Raw genomic sequence first — 23,591 nt, forward strand, 5'->3', positions numbered from 1 at the left:
TCAGCGACCAGGCGAAACAAACTCACCATGTCTTCTTCTCCTCAGGTGCTCTAGTCGCTGTTGCTCATGCTGAGTGGATTAACATCCTTCCTACCATGCCACTTGGGTAAACAGCTGTCAAGGATCGTTGCCGGGGAAACGGTGACGTCAGATTAAACAGGCAGATTAGGGAAGGGGGGGAAACTTAAAACAAAACTCTAAACATCAAAAAATATTTTATTTTTTTGTTTTTACATTTTTTTTGTTTTGCACAAAAAAGTCACTAAATGGTAAAAAAAAAAGCATGATAAATGTATTTAAGCAAATTGTTTGCAATTAATGTGACTTTTTAAATTCTTTGTTCTTTGTAGTCTAATTACAACACTTTTTTAAAAATTTTATAAGTGGAAAGTTGCACTAAATAGATACATGCATTTTTTTACTATAAGAGTTTAGATCAGGCATGTCCAAATTTCCTGCGGCCCACAGGCTCCTGTCATGAAATCAATAATATACACTTTTTAAATACACCAAGTATTGATTGTGCATTGATTATGATTCTCTCTAGGCCTAAATTTGATTATAAGCAAGTTGTGGTAACCTTGTGGCAACAACTTTTGGCTGCTTGACCTTTCATAACCTCAAAGGCCAAATGACATAAACAGATTTAATTGCTTTTGCAATCAAAACCACAATGGTTTGTACTTCTGACTAATATAAGTATTTGTTTTATGTTCCTATTTACATGACTTCAGTTTATAAGTTTACAACTAATATTATGTTTTATGTAAATAAATGAGAAGTATCACATTGCAATAACATTTTCATGAAATATAGCTAATTTTCTTTTATTTTTATAGTGGTTTAAAGAATATAGGCCAACTGGTTGATCCACACGTTGATCCTCTGCAGTCTGCTTTATTAAGGCTTTAACAAGAAAAAAAGTACAATGATTTTATTTAAAGGTGCAGTAACACTGTGCATACTGTAGGATTACTAAAAATGTAATATTTTTTAAATATGATTTAAAACCTGTAAAGAATTTTTAAAAATATTAAATATAAAATGTCTGAAAAAAATACAGTTTTTGTGCTGACTCGCCAGGTGAACTTGAACGCATCACATCATCTATTTCCCTTTGACTGTACTTGTGGAAACAGCGCCCTCTGTCGTTGAGTCGGTGCATCGGGATACATATTAGCCCGACCCGTCTTCTCGGTCAAACAACAAAAACATGTCTGAGGGTGACTGAACCGCTACTAGTTTCAGCCAGCTGCCTCGCCTCTTTAAAGGACTGCTTTATGATTACCGTCATAATCTCGGCCGAAAACCCAGAAAAATGCCGCAGAAAGCGCTGGGATCCATTGTAGGTCTTCTTTGTACCGGGACCTGTCTGGTGCAGGTAAGCCGCGCTCGGAGCTCATAGTCTCGGCGCAAGCTTTTAGCATAGGCCCAGGCTTCTGGGCTGGGCGAAGGCCTCCCGTACGGTTCTTTTTGTCTTCCCCACAAAGGAAACGGAGCACACTCCCGTGTAGAGCAGATGACGTCAGTTTTCAAAAGTTTACTAATACTTTTTCAAAGCTAATATGATGGAAAATGTTAGTTTCCAAACCCGGAAATGTGTGTCGTATCAATTCCGTAGCACAATTTAGAGTAGATTAACATTAGCTCATGCTAGCGGGACTCCGGTAAATCGACATGTTATTGTAAAGCTGTAGCCACAGAACTAGCAAACCGTTCGAAAGCATCGAGTTTAAATGCTATTAATTATACATTTATTTTAATTCTTTGCTTTCGAAAATATTTTTAAGGGGACAATAATTATTGGAAATATTTATCTTGTTTTTTTTAATGACATTTCAAACATTATTTATTTACTAATAATTAAATAAAGGATTTTTTGTTGAAAAATATCTTTTTGATGAAACAACGCTAATCTTCATATTTTATTATTTTACTATTTATGAATGTAATTTTATCTCACTTAACCTCTAAATATTAAGATATTTATCCCATGAGTTTAATCTTAAATAGTAAAACCACTTAAACAATAAGACAAATCGAGGTATTTTGTTGTTTAATGTTTCAGTTGTGGGTTTGTGTGTCTTCTTTGTGTATTTCAGGGTAAAGAGTTCTGTTTTGGGGTAACCGATAAGGAGTATCGCTGTGAAATGGGGTACTGCTGTGCCGATTCACAGTGCTGCACATACTATTATGAACTCTGGTGTAAGTATACCTGCAGTTGAATGTTTATTTCTTCCTCTTTTATTTATTTTTTAGGTTTTTGAGCTGATAACTGAGGCTTTTGATCACTTAAGTTTGTGCGTTGTACACCTGACATAAATACGTGCCTTTATCCACTGATTGTATCCTTTTGAAGCTTAGATTGCTTTCAAATTTGTTTCACTTTCACATAAAGTCGGTTACCTTCTGTGGTTTTTCAGTTTTAGGTCATGAAGTGGTCTCCGTTTTTGTCAGCAAATGCATCTGCAGCTCTGGTGTTGATTCTGTCCTTGTCCCGCAGGGTTTTGGTTGGTGTGGACGCTCATCATCATGCTCAGCTGCTGCTGCGCCTACAGACACCGCAGGGTTAAAATGCGCCTGCAGCAGGAGCAGCGACAACGTGAGATCAGCCTCATGGCCTATCAAGGAGCCTCCAGCTCCTTCATTTCACCTCCTCCTTTAAATTTAAGTGAGTTTGTTTTAAGTTCTTGAGCCCTTCTCCTACAAAAAGAAGTCTGTTTTTTTCTGTCTTGATTTTGAAGATTGTGTTTATGACTAATGCTGGAGCTCCCCTCTACTTTGGGAGGTTACTCTGGACCTTAGATGAAACAGGATATCAGGTCTACTAATATCACAAATTGGGATAAGATGTGTTACCGAGTCCTGAACCTGTGGTGAACATGTTTGACTTCGAGTCAAGAATGAGAACATGACTCCTGACTCTGCACATACAGAGACGGTGACTCAGGCAGAAATCCCAGCATCTTTTCCTGTCCGTCCTCGTGTTTAATAATCTCCGTGGTAACCTAATAAAGTATGAATTGGTAATTATTTGTCAAGTGAATGCTTTTATTTGTGTTCAGGGTTCTGGAACGACTGCAAGCTTCCCGACTACGAGGAGGTGGTTGGCCACCCCCCGACACCTCCTCCTCCTTACTCCGAAAACCCTCCGGAGTCGGCTCCAGCCTTACCTCCGCAGCTACGCCAGACGGACGCCTCCTTCGTCCAACAGCCCTCGTCGTCTGCGGTGGCCTCCAGCTCATCGTCCAACCAGGAGGCGCCTGTGCTCCCGCCTCAAGCCGTAGGGAGCGCAGAGGAGGATGAGGAGCTGATCACTCGGCGCAGGCACGTCACCGGCGACTCAGGGATTGAGGTGTGCGTTTGCCAGCTGGACGTCTGCGAGGGCTCGGGGCTGGAAGAGGAGAGCGACGGCGAGCACCGGACGTGCAACGTCTCCAACCGAGACTGCTGCTCTGCCTCTCAGCAGGAGCCGTTCGGACCCAAGGAGGGCAGCTCGGACGTGCCCAGCCAAACCAGCGCCGGAGACCACATGGTGTGATCCGCCGCAGAACGAACCCGCCAGCAAGTGCAGCTTCCTGCATCCCACAGGGTGGTAACCGTTGCCATCATCGTCGCCACAGGCGCTGGCTGTGTTCTTTGAACAAACACAGACATTCGCCGCTAACAGGATGATGATAACCGGTCTGTTACAGCGCTGTTGAGGCAAATCCTCCTTTTTTCTCCTCTCAGTGGGAGAAACAACAAACACTTTTGCTTTTTACACATCTACAGGTGTGAGAACATCACCCAGCAGTGAGAAGACAGCAGTTGATTGTGACTCAAACCAAAAACTCTCCTTGCTGTCTCCTTCAGCACTGCTGTCACCTTTCCTTTTCGGTCCTACCGCCCTCATAGGTCAGAACATTTCCAGTTGGCATCGAACCTCCTGCAGGGAGAGGTGTGTGTGGTGTGTGTGTGGGGGGGGTGTCACACATAGGCATGCCAGCACGGTCAGCAGCACATCTCCCCTACTGCGAGCGACCAGCCTAAAACGAGCCGCGCGGAATGGGACGAAGCTAAAAGTAAAAACGCTGGTTTTCTATTTCTGACGTCAGCTCAACCAGCATTTATTATTATTATTATTCTATTTTTAAAGGTTGGGGAGACTAAACATTCAAACAGAGCAGAGATCAGGTTGTTGTTTGATGTTTAAATGTCACTCCAACCCGTCCTCCCTTTCTTTTTTTTTTATTTGGACATCCATGTTTGTCACCACAGCCGAGTGTCCGCTAATTAGCATGATGTAAGAGGTGCTCAGCACTTCAGTGATTTATTGATTGTGTGCATGCATACACCCCCCCCCCACACCCCCCCTTCCTTCCTCGCTAAAGTCCCCGACTGCAGCAAACAGTAATAGAGCCGCCGCCTAGGATTTTCTATTGACCAGAACCGACTCTTTTTGTTTCTCGCTGAACAAACGGGAATCCGATGGTAGTTTGCGTGCTCCTATTGAAGGGTGAACGTGCTGTTTGGGTTTTCCGCTTTTAACCAGACGCTCGTCAGCGAATGCAACAGGTGTCGCCATTATTTGCAGCAAACGTTTGTGCTGCCTGAAAGAATTAAGGGAAAGGAACAATTTGTTTTGCTTTTGTACAATAATTTTGTTTATATGATTTTTTTTAACGGTTTGCAGCTCACCTGCAGAAGAGCTTCATTTGAGGTCAGGAAATAGACCGTGGTCGACCCCTTTTTTTTTTCTCGTCTGAATATAGTTTTGTTTTTAGGAGCGTGTAAGCCGGGATATTTTGGTATGCAGTGCTGGTAGCTAGGTTGCCGGTGTCGTCTTGGGTCTGTTGTTCTGTCTAGCACTTGGCAGTGTGTGTTTGGGGTGGGGGGGGATTTGTGGTGGTATTTTCCACTGACGGTGTTGTTAGCGAGTCGGGATGATTGCAAACTCTGCTCTGCAGTTTCTTTTAGTTAGCAGATTTTTGACCTTTACCGTACAGAAAGAACTCAAATCAATGATAATTCACTTTGCTAACACACTGACAGAGATTTAAGGTTCAGTTTTGAACAGTTCTCCTTATTTTCTTTTTAGTTTTAAGACTCAGGACACTTCAAATATCTGCTTCCTTTTTTATTTTTTTCAAATAAGCAGTTGCTTCGCCGGTTTTAACCTTTAATTCACAGCTTCATCCCCGATCTGCACTGAATCAGTTGAATATTTTCTTTTACTCAAACAGTGCTGACTGGTGTGACTCAAATGTAGCAAAGATAGAATAAACGGAAGGAGGCGAACACCACAAACCAGGTGTCACATCAGTTGAAGCCATGCTAACTCAACAGTGACCTTTCCAGAGGAGCCGTGAGCGTGGCTGCACACGTGTTAGCAGAAGTAACAGAATCCTTTTTTTTTTTTTTTCCTCCTGACTGCACGTGTCAAGCGGCCTTGTTTCATTTGTGCAGAGCGGACGTCTCGCTGTACGTGGTCATACTGCCTTACTAGAGTAGTCGAGTGCTCGTCTTCTCCTTGGAATTGTAAAGTTTGTGTAGTCGTGAGCATGGTTCGTTCTTAAAGCCGGAGTAGGAGAGGCTTTGTGTCTGTAGATGATAATAGCATTTGATGTTGGGAATTTTGCTTTTTGTTGTGAATACAGGATGTGGTATGTAAACTTAAATAAAACAAAAGCCCTTGGACTGAAGCTGTCAGATGTTTCCTCACAGCTTCCTTCTGGGGTTGAAGTTTAAAATACTAGTTAGCCGTGGCACTGATGGGTTGTTTTTTTTTTAAGCCAGATTGTTGAGTTGTGGTCGATTTGGATTTATTTTCTACACATCTGGCTGCAGTTAGATTGTGGAGTTGAAAGCATGAGAAAAAACGTTTTTTTTAATGGATTTATTGTGAATAATTTTATGTTTTGGGGTTTTTTTAAGGACAAACATGAACAGAATTGACCTTTATGCTTAAGGTGTAAACTTGGAGCAAAAACTTGTAAGATCAGGGTGATTTTGTGCATGAGTGAACTGGGAGGGGGGGTCCATAAGATCTTGATAACCTACCTAAGCTATGCCTCCTCGTTTTTCACATGTTTACTGAGAGTAAGGGCTATCGAAGTCTTGAACAGACGTCAATTCATCCTGGAAGACTTTCTTGCAGAAATCCACTTCCTAACTTAAGTCTCTGAATGTTGTTGTGGAGTTCACATCTATCTATCAGCTGATTGTACATGACTCTGTGTGTGTTTGTGTGTTTTCTAGGCTTTAACTTTGCCTTCTTGTTTTGTAAACCTCCACAGAGGTGCGTGATGCAATCAGAGCTTCCCTCCCTCGCCGCACGTGTGGATGCGGCGCCTCGTCCCGCTCCTCCACCAGCGTGCGGCTTAGTAACACAAACCGGCGGCTTGTTTGTTTTGCTCAGCTGCGCCGGGAATCCTTGGGAACGGAAAAACGCATCCGACCGGCGACTGAATCGCCTAACCAAAGTCTTCTCCGTTCCCGCGCTCGGCGGCGGGTTTTGTTGTCACTACGATGCGTTTGACTTCACACTCTCAGGGTTACCGTTAATGAGTTGTCGACCCAAGAAGCCAAAGCAGTTTGTGTCTGTTCTGTCTGCATCACACATCTCTGTAAACTGTTCTCTACTGGGCTATGCAAAAAAAAAAAACAGAAAACCTGCTGGTAAATGCTGCGACCCCGTTCTCTGTCCTGTCTGTGGCCCCAGTGCAAGCAATAGAACTCTCAGTACTCATGGCACTGCACTGTACTGTAATTTACTTTGGTTGGTCTGTGTAATACATATTTGTTTAAGAGAGTTTGTAAAAATTATATATATATATACTTAAAATGCTACCACAATGACAAAACTCTCAGTTCTTGTGTCATTTTTATTAAGTTTATTTGAGTTTTTGTTGTTCTCGGCTATTACTGGTGCAAAATAGTGAACCTGTTTATGATTTTTTTCATGATTTAATGTAAGAAAATGTTCTTTTTTTTTAAACAGATGTAACTAATTTGGTCAAAATAAGCAATTTAAATGGATAAAACTGGGAATTATCATTCATAACATAGGGAATTCTTATTATAAGAGTAAGTTATTTGCTTAAATATGTTTATTTCAAAGTAAAATTGTAAAGTAAAGATAAATATGTTTTGAGGAAGAACTGGCAAAACAACACGGCAAGAATGTGTTTTTGTCCGGTCTTTTCTCTGGAAGGGTTTGAAGGTCGATTCCAGTCTGGTTAGAGGAAGACAGATTTACACGTCGGGTGGAAAACACTCCAGGCAGCTGCGATTCTCTGAGAAACTCAAGGTCAAACTGAAAATTCCTGGACAAACAACAGCCTTGCTTACTTTTACCGTCTATTTGCACCAGCTAAATTCAAACAATAGTAATAGATTTGGGTAGATGGGAGCAGAAAAGGTCACACTTTTAGAAGTTTTTACCTAAAACACTTTGTCCCGAACGTGCTGGTTAATAGATGATGTTTCAGGCGACTGATAGTCAAATGTGAGTCCAGTAACAGAATGTCTGACGCAAAAACGCAACGAGAGATTCAGCCAAAGTCCAGGGTTTGATTGAAATGCTATGAAAAGACGTCAGGAGAACTGTTGGTAAACAAAAGGGCTTGTAAACATCAATGCACTCGAGCAAAACTAAAGATAATGAAACATCCCACGTCACATTTACCTAATTTAATAAATAGATTTTCATAATTAAAATATTTTCAAAAGTCTTAAAGTAGGAAAACAAGATTTTTCTCTTATTAAACATATGAAGATTGAAATATTTGTACTAATTTTTAGAAGATGATACATAAACAGATGTGTTTACTTTTTTTTTCCAACTTAAAAGTGTGTACTTTCCAAAAAATATATAATCAATTGAAAGAAGAAACTGTACTATTTGGGTTAATATTTTTTGTTTTTTTATATAAGAAAAACTAAAAATCCAAATCAGAATTGTGCAAAACTGTTTTTTTTTAATACACTTGAAGAATATACCTTTATCCTTTCAGAATAAAAGCTCATTCTACTCATAAATAACTATAGACGGATGTTTCCCACATTACTTTAAGTACGAAATAAATTCTAATTTTTGAAACATTGTCATGTCTAGTTTTTCAGATAGTTTTGTGCTTTTATTTTGCAAACACTCTTCATAGAACTTTGCACAAACACTCACATGGAGCCTGAGCACTAAAATATTAAATGTTCACAATACTAGAAGCTGGAAAAAAACTGGGATTTAACAACAAAAAAGAAAAAGCTATAGGTCGTTTAGCGATAAAAAACAAAACAAACACAATTTTTTGTTTACTTACAAAAACTTTCCAGGCATTCCCAACAAATGTAACCTTTGTTTTTAACTTTTAACAAAATATTAATGAACAGATGGGAAAAGTATCATTTTTTAATCAAAAATTTAGCCAGACTTTACATTTAAAATGTGCAAACCTTTAATAAATCTGAAAAAAATGATGTAAAATAAATACATTCTGTCATCCAGCATCAGGCACACAGGTGACAAAGGTTTTCAAATTAGAAAAAAATATACTAATAAAAAGCAGGTTGGAAAAGCACATTCAGTAAATAGGATTGATTTGTTACACAGCTGAAATGGAATATTTTTAATTTGGTTTCTGGTTCAAATCCTCAGACTAACAGTGTCTGTGAGCAAAACGTCTAACTAATCCCACAATGCCCCCTAATGGATAAATAAGAATATGATTGGTCAAACGTCTACTAACTAGACTCTTTTGGAAGGAAGATTAGAACTTCACTATCACTAGATCCGGAAATGCCTCTTTAAACTCCCCAAAATTGAAAACATGAACCAAAAACAGTCAGTTTGATCATAAAAATTGTGAAACAAGGAAAAATCAAGAAAATAATCGTTTTCATTCATAAATAAATACCACTACTAATAATTAAGTGCAAAAAATAAAATAAATAATTCACAAATACTAAGAAAAACCCATTAAGTTAAATTAAAATGAATCGTCTATTTGTGATTTCCGGTGTAACATCTCTAGTTTGCATTTTAACTTTAGTCTTAAAATTTATATGTTTTTTTATTTGGAGAAATTACTTATTTTACTGATGTAATATTCTGAAAAATAGCATCAAGCTTACTGTTTCTCTCTTTAGCCATCCATCTTTGATTCTATGGGGTCAATTTCAATAAAATCCCCTAGATTTGCAGAGTAGAAGACAATCTTTATTTAGAATTTCAACTAAATCGCTGCCATTTGTATGCAGGAGAGCTGCAAGATACAAGTTCATAAAGTTCGTCTTAATGCCCTTAAACCCCAAAGACACAAAGTAGCTTCATAAATTAAGATTTTTATCATTGGTGATGTTTTTTTCCACCCTGACATTTTGATTTAGCTTCAAAAATAAATAAAAAACTATAACAAATAAATATATAACAGCAAATATCCACCTAACCCAGTTGATTAAATAAAAAAACATGTTAAAACATCTTCCATGCATTTATTCCACACTCAGAACTTTAAAAATGGCAGTTGTGTTTGTTTAGCACTTCCCACAGCAGGTTTGGTACAGGAATAATATAAAAAAGGACAATAAATAAAAACAGGCATTCAACAAAGTCATCCAGAGTGAACTTCCACACGAGTCTAATGCAGTGAACCTCAACACAAAGATAAGAGCAGGGCGCTGCATCCGTGCAGAGCGACTAGTCCAGAGGTGGAGATGCTAAGGCTGAGCTGCTGTGACCGTCAGACGAGCTCCTCCTTCCTGTCCAGTGATGCTCCTCGTCTGTCGTCTCCACCTCCTCCTGCTGGCGGAGCTCCAGATCGGCTCCAAAGCAGTCCCTACGGTCACCGCCGCTCGTCAGTAGAAGCGCTTGCGGCGGTTCTCGTTCCAGTGGCTGTAGACCACCAGCCCGATGACCAACAGGAAGATGCAGCCCAGCAGGGAGAAGAGCACGGTGAAAAAAATGGCTATCCCACTCATCCCTTCTTCATTCTGGCCCACTGGGAAGGAGAACAGAGACGGTTTCTCAACAGGAGTTAAAACGGTCCAGTGAAACAAACGGATGGGCTTTACGTCTGAGGAGGTCCAGGTTATCCACACTGGGTACGGTTATCTCTTCCTCCTCCTCGTCCTCCTCTTCCTTTCGACTCCGTATTACAGTCAGTTGGTAAAGTTTCAGAGAAATGATGTCGTGGTTATCTATCAATGGGATCAGAAAAAAGGATTAGGAGAACATAGGAACAGGGCAGAATGTGTCAATGATTTCAAAGTTTACGCACATTTTCTTAAAACAAAGCTTTCTCTAAACCATTTACGAAAGGTCTTATTACAACTTATTCATGATTAAAACACTGATTTAGGAGTTTTTAGATCACTGACTGTTCTGTAATGTAACTGTGATTCCCTCCTTGTTTCCAAACATTGACTGTATAATAGAACTGGACAGAGCGGGTGTGACATCACCTGTAGAAAATGCCAATGAAATGAAGCCAATTCATTCGCCGTTTTTCTGCAATACGGACGTCGCCATGTTGGAGCCAGATGACAGTGATTGGTCCGAGTCGGTCTGAGTCACGTTTCTATGGCAACTCATGTCACCAATCACGAGTAATCATACCCCTGTCAATCAAACTTTTGAGGAGTGGGCTAGCAGGCACCACATGCTTTTAGAGAGGTGTCTGATTAGTCAGTTTATAACTTATGAAAGTCAGATTACAAATTTTTTACTTTTTAATTAACCATTTTTTTCTCTTAAACTTACGAGTTATTACTTTAAATCATGTAAATTTATGAGAAAAAAAATCATAAATTTAGCCCATGACTTTTTAAGCCATAAATATACAACTTTATTCATCCAATTTAACAGTTATGACTTTTTTCTTGAAAATCTACAATATTTAAAGTTGTAATAAAAAAAAAATAATAATGTTTTGTTTGTAAACTGGCCTTAATACTCCGTTGTAATAACTTGAATAATTTGCGATAAAGAAAAAAAGATCAGGAAAAAAAACAGGATTAGCAAGAAGATGTTAAGCATTCGATCGATCTCTACTTTGATCTATTAAGCTTATATTGATTCAGATTGATTGATCGATTTTACCAACCCACCCCTAAGCGGTTGGCTTAGAAACGATGAGTCAGACCAACTCGGACCAATCACAGCTAACTGACGTTGTCTGTAAGTAGAGTTGGTGACGTCCGTATTACATAAAAATGTGGATGACTTGACCTAATTAGAGCCAGAAGTAAGTCATTTTCTATGGACGATGGTCCAAGTTCTCATTTAGAATGAATGGTTTAAACTACGCAGTCGTTTTAGTTTCAACTTACAGGGTTTCAAGCTATTTTATTATTGTCTAATTTTCTTCTAAGTTTTGTTTAGTTATGAAAAATGTTTTCCCAAACCGTGTAATTACAGCGGAACAACGGTGAAACCTTCAGGAATAAACCAATGAGTTCTCATGTTAAAACCAAACTTTTTTTGCCTGAAAAAGTCTAAAAAAATTATTAAAAAAAGATTATTCCTCTAGTTCATCTACTACAATCTTGTGTTTTTAAAATATGAGGATCATCAGTATGTTTGGCATAAAAATAAATAAAATAAAACACTAAAATTCACAGATCTGTTCATGTAAATCACCTTTTGTAACCCTAACACTTGTTTATTTTCTTTGGAGAGTAGCTCCAGACATCATTGTTACCTCATACTTGTTTGTAAAAAACAAAACGATTTCACATTTCAGGCATTGAGGCCGATCGTAATTCAATTCTGATCAATAAAGAACAATTGAAAAGTGAAATCAACGTCAAAAATTAGCTTCATGTGGATCTAAAACATTACATTACATTTACTCTAATGCATTTTTTCATAAATACACAGAAAAAAAACTTGCATAACAAAATAGTTGAAGCTTTACATAACACAACATTTCCATGTCTCCTGCTTGTTTGGACAAGAGTTTAGTCAAACAGGCTCAGTGACAAAACATCCCCTCCTGTCTTTAGTTTCCTTTTAATGGAGTGCACTTATTTTAATATAATCTAGTAAAAGCTCATGTTCAAATGTATAATCACTAAATATGAACAGATATTTAGATAAATCAATTTGTCTATGAATCATTCAAACGTAAAAGTCATAATATTTCATTGTTTCAAGAGTTAAAGGGATGAAAAGCTGTTGCCAAATCTGTTTTTAGTCGTTTACCTGAGAGATCTCCGGTGACCGCCGTTGCTCCAAAATAATAACCCTGAGGCAGACGCACCCCGGGGATGTCCAGACAGTCCCTCCACTCGTGCTGGCCGTCGATGTCGATCATCACCTGCTCGGCAGACGCATTCGATTGAGAAGACATTACAGTTTATGTGGCCAGTTGTGCAAAAACCGAAGTCTCACCGTCAGCCTGCGGCGGATGTATCGGATGAAGAGGAAGCTGTCGTGCTTGAGGTTGCGCACCATGGCGTTGCAGCCGCCGAGCTCTGTGGGCCGACCGTCCCGCTCGTGGTCATAGCTGATGCTGCCGTTCCCCACCATGGCCAGAACGAAGGGGAAGATCCTCTTATGGAAAGAGAAGGGAAGGTGGAGATATAAAGATTAATTACGTTTTTTTTCCCTCCACCCAGGGGTCAAAATCTTTTCTAGACTAATAATAATCTTAATTCAAACAGATTTGAGAATAGGTTAATGGTACAAAAACATAAATTAAGTGTATTTTTCTATATTGTGAAGTGGGATTATGCGGCTCTTGATGAGTTTTGTTCAAAAGTCTCTTCTAGCATTAATAGTTGCAGTTTTCTTCCTTCTGTCATTAAAATAAAGCCAAACTCCATTCTCTTCAAAATGTTTCATTTAAGAGCAAAATCTGTAAAGAACTAAAGTCCACTTAAAACACAAAAACAGTTAAGTTAAGTCAATTAAGGTTTTAAAAAATGTAACCCAATTTTATGTTTTTTGTGTGTAAATTATGATAAAATTCATTATTTTTAACTTCTGAGATGAAAAATGATTTTTACATCACTGTATTTAGCTTTATTATAAACATTTCATTTATTACTCATTTAGCCAAATATGTTTTAGTTTTGTAAATTCTCAAAACTCATATTTGGATTCACATTTAAAAGAAAAATAAAATAGATTAACCCCGTGATGCCTGAATTTATTGCCAGCCATAGAAAAAAAAAAGGTTCTGTTTTTATTAAGATTATTTTGGAGCATATTTGCACCAATACGCATCAAGGGGTTAAATCTATGTAAAAATGGCTTTCTTTTGTATTTTACTTTGAGCACAGCAACCCTCTACACACACAGCACACCATGCAGCTACGACAGAGTCATGCCATCAGAAAACGGTTCTCCCTCAGGTTGAAGCAGGGTTACCTGAGTGCGCGGCGTGTATCTCTTCTTCTGCGCCTGTCTCCGAATGGTTGCACAAAAGAACACAAATGCATCTTCTTTACACAATTCTGCACTTTTCTGGGGCACGTTTTCCCGGTGTAGCCCTCATACTCATACGCAGTACTGCGGTCTACTGCGACATACCTCGATGTATTTCTCCTCATTGGGATACGTGTCCACAAACACCCCCAAGCCGGTGAAGTTGTCCATATTTCCAAATACAGGCCCTGGAAATATGTGTAAAGTTAGAGTTGATGACATGAATAAAATATTAAACTAAGTCCATGTATTTTTTTTTCTTATTAACCTTTCTGCATGCGCTCCTTCGTGAACCATATGGCCAGACCGTCACCATTCAGGTTCTTCTTTCCTTGCCCGTGAATCTTAAAGTGCACCTGCATCTCCCAGTCCTTCAGATTGCATGGCTGCACAAAAAGATGAACAGGGTCACTGAAATATATTTAAAAAAAATAAGAATCTTCAATCTAAACTACTGGTAGAAAGATTGTAAACCCAGGTTGTGGAGTCTAAAGGAAGTATTAAGTATTTAGATCTTTTGATTTAGTGGGTCATAAAAAGCTTTAGCAAAGCTTAGCAAAGCATACATAGTGATTCTGAGTATTTTTCACTGCTGCCACATACATATTATAATTGTGCATATATTGGGTCACATGTAAATGTGATTTTAAAATGATTAAAAAATATATGATCAATTTAAATGACAAAAAAACTGTAACTTCACACATTAATACTGAGCTCTGACAGCTGTGATACAGTCTGCTGTCACAGTGCACTCACGATGCGGCTCCACACTGCCCCCTGCCGGCTCTGCATGTCGGGTGTGAGTCGAATATAATCCGTGGTTACCATGGCATCCCCCATCAGTTCCCAGTGGGAGGAGCCTGAAGATCCCACACCTGCAAAAATGGACAAATGATACCCTTGCTTTGACAAAAGATCTCTCAGCACTTTAGACCTGACGTCATTTCAGTTCTACAAAGTCAGCAAATAAATACGCCATGGAAAAGTGAAAAATAAATAAATAAAATGACCATCAGAGGATTAAAAGACATCTGTCATAGAGGCGTCATATCAGTTTTTCTACTTCAAGAACAAAAAAATAACCTTTAAAAAAACTAAAAATGACAGGATAATTTAATACGATTTTAAAAAAACAGCACAGATGTGTTAAGACCACCAGATGCATCCTTCTGGAAGCATCTGTACCCCAGCATGCAGCACTGTTCCTGTACGGACCGTGTACCTTGGTAGGGCTTGGAAAGGGAATACTCCCGCTTGAGAAACTCCTCCATTTCGTGGTCATCTTCAGAAAAACATCTGTCTATTGTAAACAAAAGCAACATAAACATAAAAAACGATCTAAAAGACATTATATTCCTCCTGTGTAGAAAGCTGGAGTCGCAGCAGGGACGAGTACTCCTGTCAACGGTGGCCATCGTAGTACAAAAATCATTCCGCGATTCACAAAAGGAAAAGAGTGCTCCTGTTGGTGTAACCATTTTTGCTTGGCTTTTTATGATTGGTCAGTTTAACTGTCAATCATAATAAAGCTTTTTTCTCATTGGACAAAACGGCGTGTTCTTAAAATTGATTATTTTACAAAGCAAAAATGGTTGAAAACATTCAATGAGGGTATATGCATATATATAAACGTAATAGTAAAGTAGCAATATTAGTAGTAGTAACACTGTACTGAATGCGTAATACAACAAACATTCTCCAACACGCAGTGATTTAGTTTAGTATATATGTAGAATATTCCTTGTTAGTTCTGGAAAATATGTAATGCTGAAATTGTTTATATTTTTCAACAAGAACACCAAAAATAAAATGATAGAAATTAAAATATGTAATGATCAAACGCGGTCTTTCCATGTCCTGTTCCATTTGAATTCTGGGATGAAGACCACGCCCCCAAACAACCTCTCCGCCCGGAACACTATCAGGGGATGCAGTAAAGAGAAGTATGGATTCCAGTGGAGAGACAGCTAAAGCTGTCGATATTTACCGTGATACATGGGTCCGCTTTCTTGGTAAGTGTAGTTTACTTTGACATTTTCGTGTGTTTAGCTACAAAGCGGAGTTCCTCTGAACTGTCACGATAATGGTAGCTAGCTAACAAGACGTTAGCTATGAGATTTATAAGTCTCTCATCAATACTTTGTTTAAATTATATGATATATCGAGGCTAACTTGACCTTTAAATGAATTTTCCCTTCAATAAATAACTAAATGTTGCTTCCACAGCTTTTTAGTTACACAAGACGTTAAGTTTGTCCTTGTGAGTTTATAGTTGTTGAGCAAGTTGAGGCAGTGACTCACAACTGTAAAGAAATTTCCACTGACAGACTCATTGTCAGAATTAAACTTTCAACGGGACTTTTCTTGCATAATTTAGAATTCATTTAAAGTCCCCGTATTTATCAGAGCCACAAACATTTGAGAGTTTGCAACACGAGTGTGGCTGTGGGCATGCGCATTGTGTCTGATCTGAAGGGCATGCATACAGCAGCAGAGAGGCGCTCGTGCCTCTTGATCTTTATGACTCGCGCGTGGGAACAGTAACCATGTTCTATCATCCAAATCTGTTTATCCCAATAGCAAAATCGTAATCTTTTATCTCCCACCTCTAATCCCATCTTTTGACGATTATCTGCCTTTATTTGGGTTGTTTACATAGAAATGCAGGACATTTGTTTGTAATGTTACCTCCTACCCTGGTTGTATCCATTTTGTAGTAGTATATTGTGCAGCTTTTTTAAAACTAAGATCGAGTGCAACACAAACGGACATTTTCTTATCTATTGCAAGACAGATTTTTGGACATCAAAATTAATGAAATTCTCAATTGACACAAACCAGTATGTATTCACAACAATCATAGACAGAAATTAAAACACTTTACATCTTTATCCTCTATATGAGGTGGTTTTATTTTGAAAAATCTCAGGGTCGGAACTCTCAGATAAAACTGCACAATTTATGGTCATATTTTTGCCAATATCCGTCATAAATACGTTTTAGGATACTTACAAAAAACAAAATACCATTAATACATATAAATGATTGTGCAATCTGCAGATTCTAGCGTTAACGCTAAAAGAGCCATTAGCCATTATGGACCAGAACCCAGCGAGTCTCTCCCCATAATAATAATAATAATAATAATAAAAACTTAATTTATATTTTTGTTGCTATTAAGCCATTTGCTTTTATTTGTGTATTTTTTATTTCAAGAATAATTGAATTATAACAGTGTTATAATTTTCTTAATGGAACAGTTTCGACTTTCTTTTTAGTTTGACAGTTCCTTTCAAAATAAATCACTTCCTGTGTCAAATAAGATCCCCCTGCTGCAGCACATTTTGAAATAAAAATGCAAAGAAGTCAAACATGGTATTTCATATTGTTATGACTGGTCATGCTTTTTCTAAAAAAAAACATATATATATTTGTGTAAGTGCAAATTTATACTTGAAAAATGTGATTTTGCACAACAACACTGTTGTGCAACAAATGATCAGAACATGTTTTAAAATTAATTTAATAATAAACCACTCTTGAGAGGAGAATAAACTTTTTACCATCATTTTGCTCAGTTTTCTGATATGTTCACAAAACTCACTTAACCCATTATTTATACAAATTGTTTTTTTTCAGAGCCAAAGAGCTGGAATTGAGAGATGAAAGAGCTGCATGTATCTCCAAAACCTTAGGTTGCCTCTATTCTAGCTAAAGCACCAAAAAGCACGCTATTTTTAGGAAGAACTGTCATGTTCTGTGAGCCAAGAACCTTTTTTGAACATATTTTTTAAGGGGATAAAATTTGCTAATCCCTCTTTTCAGTAGTCCGAGTAAGAGAACATTGTCTTATCTTTTGGCTCTGTTGGGATTGCATGTTGTGAGAAGGTTTCTCCTGCAGAGTCTGCCTCCATAAAGTTCATGTGAAATGTGAACGGCAGCTGCAGAGTCCGGACATCATTCTTTACATAGTACATTTTTGAAATAGTCCCTGGTGTTCAAGAGCCTCAAACATGGAGCTCATCAAAAAACCACCTGAGGAGCAAAGAGAACATTTATCACTTTTTAAAATAATACATATTTTAAAGTTTATCATGTGTAGATTGGTAATTTTAATAAAATTTTAAGATTTGACTAGAAAATAAATTAGAAATTTTTACACGTCCTCTTTATGAACTTAGAAAAAGTTGGAGAAAGTGGGCAAATCAATTTGAAAAACGTACATATTTTTTTGTTGACATAAATATCTTGTGGTTTTTTTGTGCAAAAAATGAAAAGCAAGCTAAAAAAAACACCATGGAGTTTTCATTTTCTGTGTGAAACTAGATGATAGAAGTGCAGCTTATACATTGATTCATAAAATGTACAAACAACCTTGTAGTACACTAAATTTAATAGTCAAAAAAGCACTTTAAATTCAAATAAAATAGTCTTCGTCAGCCACCATGTATTTAAGTTGAGTCTAAAAGTCGAGAAAACATAATAACATTTTATTTTTCTGTGTAATTGACCTGTTTATGTGGAGAATGGTTGCTATCAGGCTGCTAAGAAACACATCAGGATGCGCACAAAGTCTGTGTAATAATTCTTCCTGTAAAACGCAGAGGCCTCCGTTTTGCCAGCAGCAGCAGCAGCCGTGATAGATTCATGCGATGGCAGCAAAATTTGATTCTGGCACGCTCCGATGCTCCTGTTGTCATTGAAGCAAAAACAGTGCTCCCTGTGTGACTGGAGTTAATTTTACCGGCGCTGCACGTGCTCTGTGGAGAACAGCACAGGGGAATTCTTATTAAGGGATCAAGGACATTAAAGTCATTTCACTCTCTTGGAGTTAATAGTGTATAATTTTCCTAATGCTGCTTTGTTTTTGTACGAAGACACCGTAAGTGATGGAGCTGAAAAATAGCTTTGGGTTCTTTTAGTGCACTGACACAGTAACTTGACTTATTGCTTGAATTGTTGCATCTCTAAGTATCTAAAGGAGTCAAAGTTGTGGAGACTTAAGTGCATCTGTGTTTGCATTTCCCCAGGATATGCCAATGAAGTTGGGGAGGCCTTCCGTGCTTTGGTGCCAGTGAGTTTTGTATGGGGCAGCTACGCCGTGGCCACCGCGTACGTCACTGCTGATGCCGTGGATAAAGGGAAGAAAGCAGCTGCTGTAAGATCATTTGTGCCACATTATCTTGGGTTCATAATAATTTGATTAAAAAAAAACTAAAAGGCAGTGGATCTGTTTTTGTTCCTCCAGGCACATGGGGACAACCCAGGGAAGACGGCCCGGGTAGCTGTTGCAGTCGTGGACACGTTTGTGTGGCAGGCTCTGGCCTCGGTGATCATCCCCGGCTTCACAATTAACCGCGTCTGCGCTGCCTCCCTGTTGGTGTTGGGAAAAACCACAAAGTGGCCGTTACCAGTTCGGAAGTGGACCACGACGGTTATCGGACTCTCCACGATCCCTTTTATCATTACTCCCATTGACAGGTTGGTATATGTCCGTTTTTTATTATTTTTTTAATGACGTATTTGACCTTTATTTATACTGCTACCACTATTTCAGGATTAAGAAATCCTATTTTCTAAGTTCATCTTAACTTTTGGGGGAAAACAGTTTCTGTCAGCCCGTACCATGCTATCAGAGATGCTTCAGTGGAGGTGAAATTAACATGACAAACACAAAATTATTAAACCAAACATTAATTGGAAGGAATTGACTCCAGGACAATCTGGGTCTGATGCCAGGATATTTTTTTTTTTCAATTTGAACTTTTTTTAGTGTGTTTAACATTTGTGTTCTCTTTGTTTTTTTTAGGTCAGTGGACTTCCTGCTGGACTCCAGCCTAAGGAAGGTCTACAATGAGGGGAAGAAGCATGACTAACAGTCGTGGAGTTCTATTTAGAATGAAACCAGCGCCGTTTGTAAACCTGCAAAAAAAAAACACACATCCGGAGGGGATTCATGGAGCCAGACATACTTAATAATGCCTATAATTATATTTTTATTCCAAATTTGAATTTCACAACGCATAGGTGTTTAAAGGGGAAGCCTTTTTATACAAAGGATCCACCAGGGGGCGCTGTATTTTCTTGTTTACTGAAATGAGTGGCCTCATCAAAAAGAGATTGAAATGACAATGTAATAGTTGCTCCTTTGTTTGGGTCTTAGTGTCCTCATATATTTTAGTGTGGTGATGTTCTCCTCTGACATGTTGGGTACAGTATGGTACAGCTGTTTTTGTCTTCCATTGAAAGCAGCAGAGCTGATAATAACCAGTTTGCCTTCAGTGCCTCACACTAAGCTTTAATCAAGCTTTTTTGAGTCTTACCAGTCATGTTAGCACACAGTCGACTGCAGACTGAAATCGTCTTAGGAAATGTGACCGTTTTTAACTGGAAAAAAGCTACTAATGCTTGTTTTTTTTTTCATTCTTTGGAAGCTTTTATATGCAAATATCCAATTTAAAAGCACAAATATTTCTGTTTTTTGCGTTAAACAAAAACTTCACTTCACTTCACTGTACTGTACCGTACTGTACCACGGAATGAAGAGCTGCTGTTACAGAAAGAAAAATAACTTCTATGCTCTCCTCTCAACTGGATGTCTGGTTGTTACTTGGAGCAGCACTTTTTATTAGCCATGTTCAATGTTACTGTAACGGCAGGCCAAAAACACGGTTCTCCATTAGTCACTTGCCTTTAAAAAGCTTTAATTTAGTCATTTTTAAAGTACCATTTTGTATTGTTTAAAACAGGGAAATGACTTTTTATTATTTTAGGGAAACAACGTTTTTAAGCACTTTTTCTCATTAAACATAAGGGATGCTGCATGTTTGTACTTCAGTTTACCAGAGAGGATTTTATGTACTTTATGGGATCAGTGTACTGCAATGTATTGGATTGGAAATATGATGGAAAATTAACTGATAAGAGTTAAAGATATATATATATATTCTGTGACTTATAGGTGTAAAAACATCCTATTTTTACTTCAGTGGTGCACTTGTTCAAACCTGTAAAGGTCAATTCAATGTCTATGCACACATTTAATGGAACAAGGATACTGTATTCATGTAAAAAGTCCAATTATTTTGAAACAAAAACAGATGTGATGCTGTATTTTATTTCCAGGTTTGCAGTTTTCATAACACAAAAATGACAAACGTATGTGCAGACGCCACTGTGAAACACACTGAGGGTCATCTTTGTCATGTTTTGTGCCAGTTTACAGATGATTTCAACACAGACCTTTTGTTAAATTTGTTTGACTTTTTCTGTCATTGAAAAGGTGCTGAATAATAAAAGCCTTTTAGAACTGGGTCCTCTGTTAAGTATTTTTGTTGCATAAAATCCAAAAATGTTGATAGTTTAAATAAATGCATTTATTTTCTTCTTAAATTTAATATAAAGAGAAATTTTGAAGCTAGATTTGTATTATAATTTTATAGATGATTGCTACAACATATACAGAAACTTTCTTTTCATTAAAACTTACTAACTACAGTTGTTTTCATGTGAAAGAATCATGTTAGAAAAGCTCAATTCACTTAAAATTCTGACTTCATAAACTGAAATTTAAAAATTCTTAAACTCCATGTATTTCCAAAAATATAACTACACCTACAACTAACGTAATTTAGGATATTTTACCAAGAACCTTCTTAAAAAACATATCAGATGTCTTCTAATTAACCCAAGATAATTCAGTCATTTTTAAAATCCAGATACAAATCAGAAAACAAATTTTCTATTATGTGAAATTGATGAACTAAAGACATTTTATTACAAATCCAAAATATAAAAGCTCAAACCTCCAAAGCTAAAGAGTCTTTCTGCTCTAATCAGTCCTGATTGAAGGAACGCTCAGCTGATTCTACTTGTACTCATCAAGACTCCACATAAAAAGAAAGGCAAAAACCATTCCTGTTCTACTCAATCATGTTTGTGTTTTATTTGGTGTTTTCGGTATATGTTACCATGTCAGTGTGTCAAACTGGTGAGATGAAGTTAATAGTTTTCAGTTTTTTAGGTTAAACTTTATTTCTTACCAGCGTTTGGCTCTCGTAGGCATTCCCAGGTATGGGGAAGGCCACTGGGACATGGATGAGAAAGCCCAGTACGATGACACAGATGAAGACTTTCCTCTGGATCAAAATGTGTCCAATGACAACTCGTCAGACGAGATCCTTTTCCCAACCGCCGAAGACCAGAACTTACTCACCACTCCGGAGTCTTCTCTTCTGGCGGGCCAAGGTGAGAGTCAACGTCTGCAACATGAGTCCCTCCACAACAGCATTTGAGTTTTCAATTTCTTTTTGACCAGATTCTCCAGAAGTTAATGACTCTAAAGTGTGGAAGATCGTTCTGGTGACCGTCATCCTGCTGGTGTCTGTGGTGGGATCTCTGGCTACTGCCTATTACCTGTGTGTCTGGCGAGGGGGCCGGATCCACTACCAGCCCCAGAAGACGTACACATGAATCTCAATAAATTTATCTCTAATTAACTAACTCCATCAAATGTAAAGTACAGCTCATTTGTGTTCATTTCAGGGTGAAGTTTCAGAAACTGGTGCAAGAGCGACTACAACCACCTCGTTTGTGGAGTTGATGGCTGAAATTCCTGCACTAAACTTTTTAAAACTCTCACCCTTTGTCCTTTTTTATACGTTTTCTTCAAGCATTTGAGGCTCTTGCAGTTTAGACTATGGACACTAGATGTCACTAATGTTCCAATGCTTTTGCTTGACTGTTTAACTATCAATACTGGATGGAAAACACTAAATGGCAACATTATTTTAGTTGGAGGTGATTTCAACTTTTAATGATTAAGATTTTTAATGGAGTAAAGTTCAAGGGAAATGAGCTTGGAGTGAATTTAACTTTTACACTTTGTTTTTCTGCACTTGTAAATGGTAGAATTTTTCAACACCTTTAGGAAGATTACACATCTACATAAAGGGTTGGGTTTAAATCACCCCCCCCCCCCCAAGTAGTTGCATGGTAGATAAAAGGAATACATTGACTTGTCTTTTTCTGAAAACTTGATTTGTTTTCCCCCTTTTTAATGTATATATTGTCTAAATCAGGCATTTCCAAATGCAGCCTGCACTAAAAATTTTCCAGTGTAGTCGCACGCAAATGTCATATAATCAACAATTTTTTTCTTTAAATCTTGAAACCATGCACAATTGATTGTGGTTTTTGTTTTAAGCTATGAACCTGTGGCAACACTTGTGCAGAACCCTTCAATGACACTTTCTAGCTCATTTCTAAAATGTCAACTATAAACAAAGTTGGCACATGCAGAGGCGTGGCTTTCAGGTTAAGTGGAATTTTTTTTTTTTTTTTTTCCTTCGAGGAAACATGAAAATTCTGCCTAAAATGCCAAGAGACTGTTTTCAATGAGTTCCATATCAAGTCACAGCCAGACAAGATATAACTGGGACTGAATTGTACAAAAACTTGATTAATTAAAAGTAAATTTGGTAAAAACTATGTATTTCTCTGAAGAATGTTAATTAAATTGCTCATTTGCATTTGATGCCGTAGTTCAAAGCATGTCATTTTTACCAAATCCGACCCTCTTTGCAAAGAGTTTGTGGACGCCCCTGGTCTAAACACTTTTTTTTGTAATTTCATAGTTTTAAACTCTCTTTACATCAAGTCTGCATTTGAGAATCATTTGACTCCCCGTCCCACTCAAAGCAGCAGCAGCTGTCCTGTTGGTAATGGGAGCCATGTTTTAGTCGGTGTCAAACCAGCGCGCACAGATCAAATTCAAAAACATTTATAAGTCCTGCGTGAGCAATATCAGGTGGTATTAGGGGGCCCAGGGAGACAAAAAGCTGATGAATTGAATTAATCTCCCCTGTTGTGATGGATGGGCCTGTTCACAGGGGGCTGGAAAATGGGTGCATTGTTCATCTGTCACTCCAATTGCCGTGTCCCTCTATGATTTGTGCCTGTGTTGTGAAGGCCACAAGTGGTCAAAGACCCCCCTCGCCCCCCTTTACTCGATTGTCTCCCTGTTTCCCCCCTTTTTTTGCCTTAGAAACTCACTGCCTTTCAATTAGGCATGTGCACCCCCACTTGTATTCAAACAGCTAAATAGAATAACCAGCTTTCTTTCAATCACAAGAAGACTTGTCTTTGCTAAACATCGTGTTTGAGTGTTTATTGCAGA

At 38.0% G+C, this 23,591-nt stretch overlaps 4 protein-coding genes across 5 annotated transcripts in view; 2 read left to right on the forward strand and 2 right to left on the reverse strand.

Annotated features, from left to right (window-relative positions):
• Positions 1-121, reverse strand: part of LOC112162794 (ADP-ribosylation factor-like protein 3) — a 4,945-nt gene extending 4,824 nt beyond the window's left edge. The window contains exon 1 of the mRNA XM_024298690.1: positions 27-121. Coding sequence (XP_024154458.1) covers positions 27-29 — 3 coding nt within the window. The 5' untranslated portion in view covers positions 30-121. The remainder of the gene's footprint in view (positions 1-26) is intronic.
• Positions 122-1,146: 1,025 nt separating this feature from the next.
• On the forward strand, positions 1,147-6,840 carry wbp1 (WW domain binding protein 1). Its single transcript, XM_024299579.2, has 4 exons — positions 1,147-1,381; positions 2,103-2,205; positions 2,504-2,671; positions 3,066-6,840. The coding sequence occupies exons 1-4, from the start codon at positions 1,319-1,321 to the stop codon at positions 3,539-3,541; spliced, it is 810 nt and encodes a 269-aa protein (XP_024155347.1). The 5' UTR covers positions 1,147-1,318; the 3' UTR covers positions 3,542-6,840.
• A 2,337-nt stretch (positions 6,841-9,177) lies between these two features.
• Positions 9,178-14,875, reverse strand: lman2la (lectin, mannose-binding 2-like a). 2 transcript variants are annotated; one of them, XM_024299946.2, is made up of 9 exons: positions 14,637-14,875; positions 14,171-14,289; positions 13,680-13,797; positions 13,517-13,599; positions 13,355-13,387; positions 12,374-12,535; positions 12,185-12,299; positions 10,054-10,179; positions 9,178-9,980 (listed from the first exon to the last, which is right to left on the reverse strand). In XM_024299946.2, the coding sequence occupies exons 1-9, from the start codon at positions 14,827-14,829 to the stop codon at positions 9,838-9,840; spliced, it is 1,092 nt and encodes a 363-aa protein (XP_024155714.1). In that variant the 5' UTR covers positions 14,830-14,875; the 3' UTR covers positions 9,178-9,837. The 2 variants fall into 2 exon arrangements, with proteins under 2 accessions (XP_024155714.1, XP_024155715.1); XM_024299947.2 differs by lacking the exon at positions 13,355-13,387 and having other exon boundaries at positions 14,637-14,873.
• Positions 14,876-15,268: 393 nt separating this feature from the next.
• On the forward strand, positions 15,269-20,728 carry mtfp1 (mitochondrial fission process 1). Its single transcript, XM_024299913.2, has 4 exons — positions 15,269-15,426; positions 18,445-18,572; positions 18,663-18,895; positions 19,224-20,728. The coding sequence occupies exons 1-4, from the start codon at positions 15,360-15,362 to the stop codon at positions 19,288-19,290; spliced, it is 495 nt and encodes a 164-aa protein (XP_024155681.1). The 5' UTR covers positions 15,269-15,359; the 3' UTR covers positions 19,291-20,728.
• Positions 20,729-23,591: the final 2,863 nt, after the last annotated feature.

The sequence above is a fragment of the Oryzias melastigma genome, linkage group LG12, assembly GCF_002922805.2.
Source record: "Oryzias melastigma strain HK-1 linkage group LG12, ASM292280v2, whole genome shotgun sequence".
In the NCBI taxonomy this organism is placed as follows: Eukaryota; Metazoa; Chordata; class Actinopteri; order Beloniformes; family Adrianichthyidae; genus Oryzias; species Oryzias melastigma.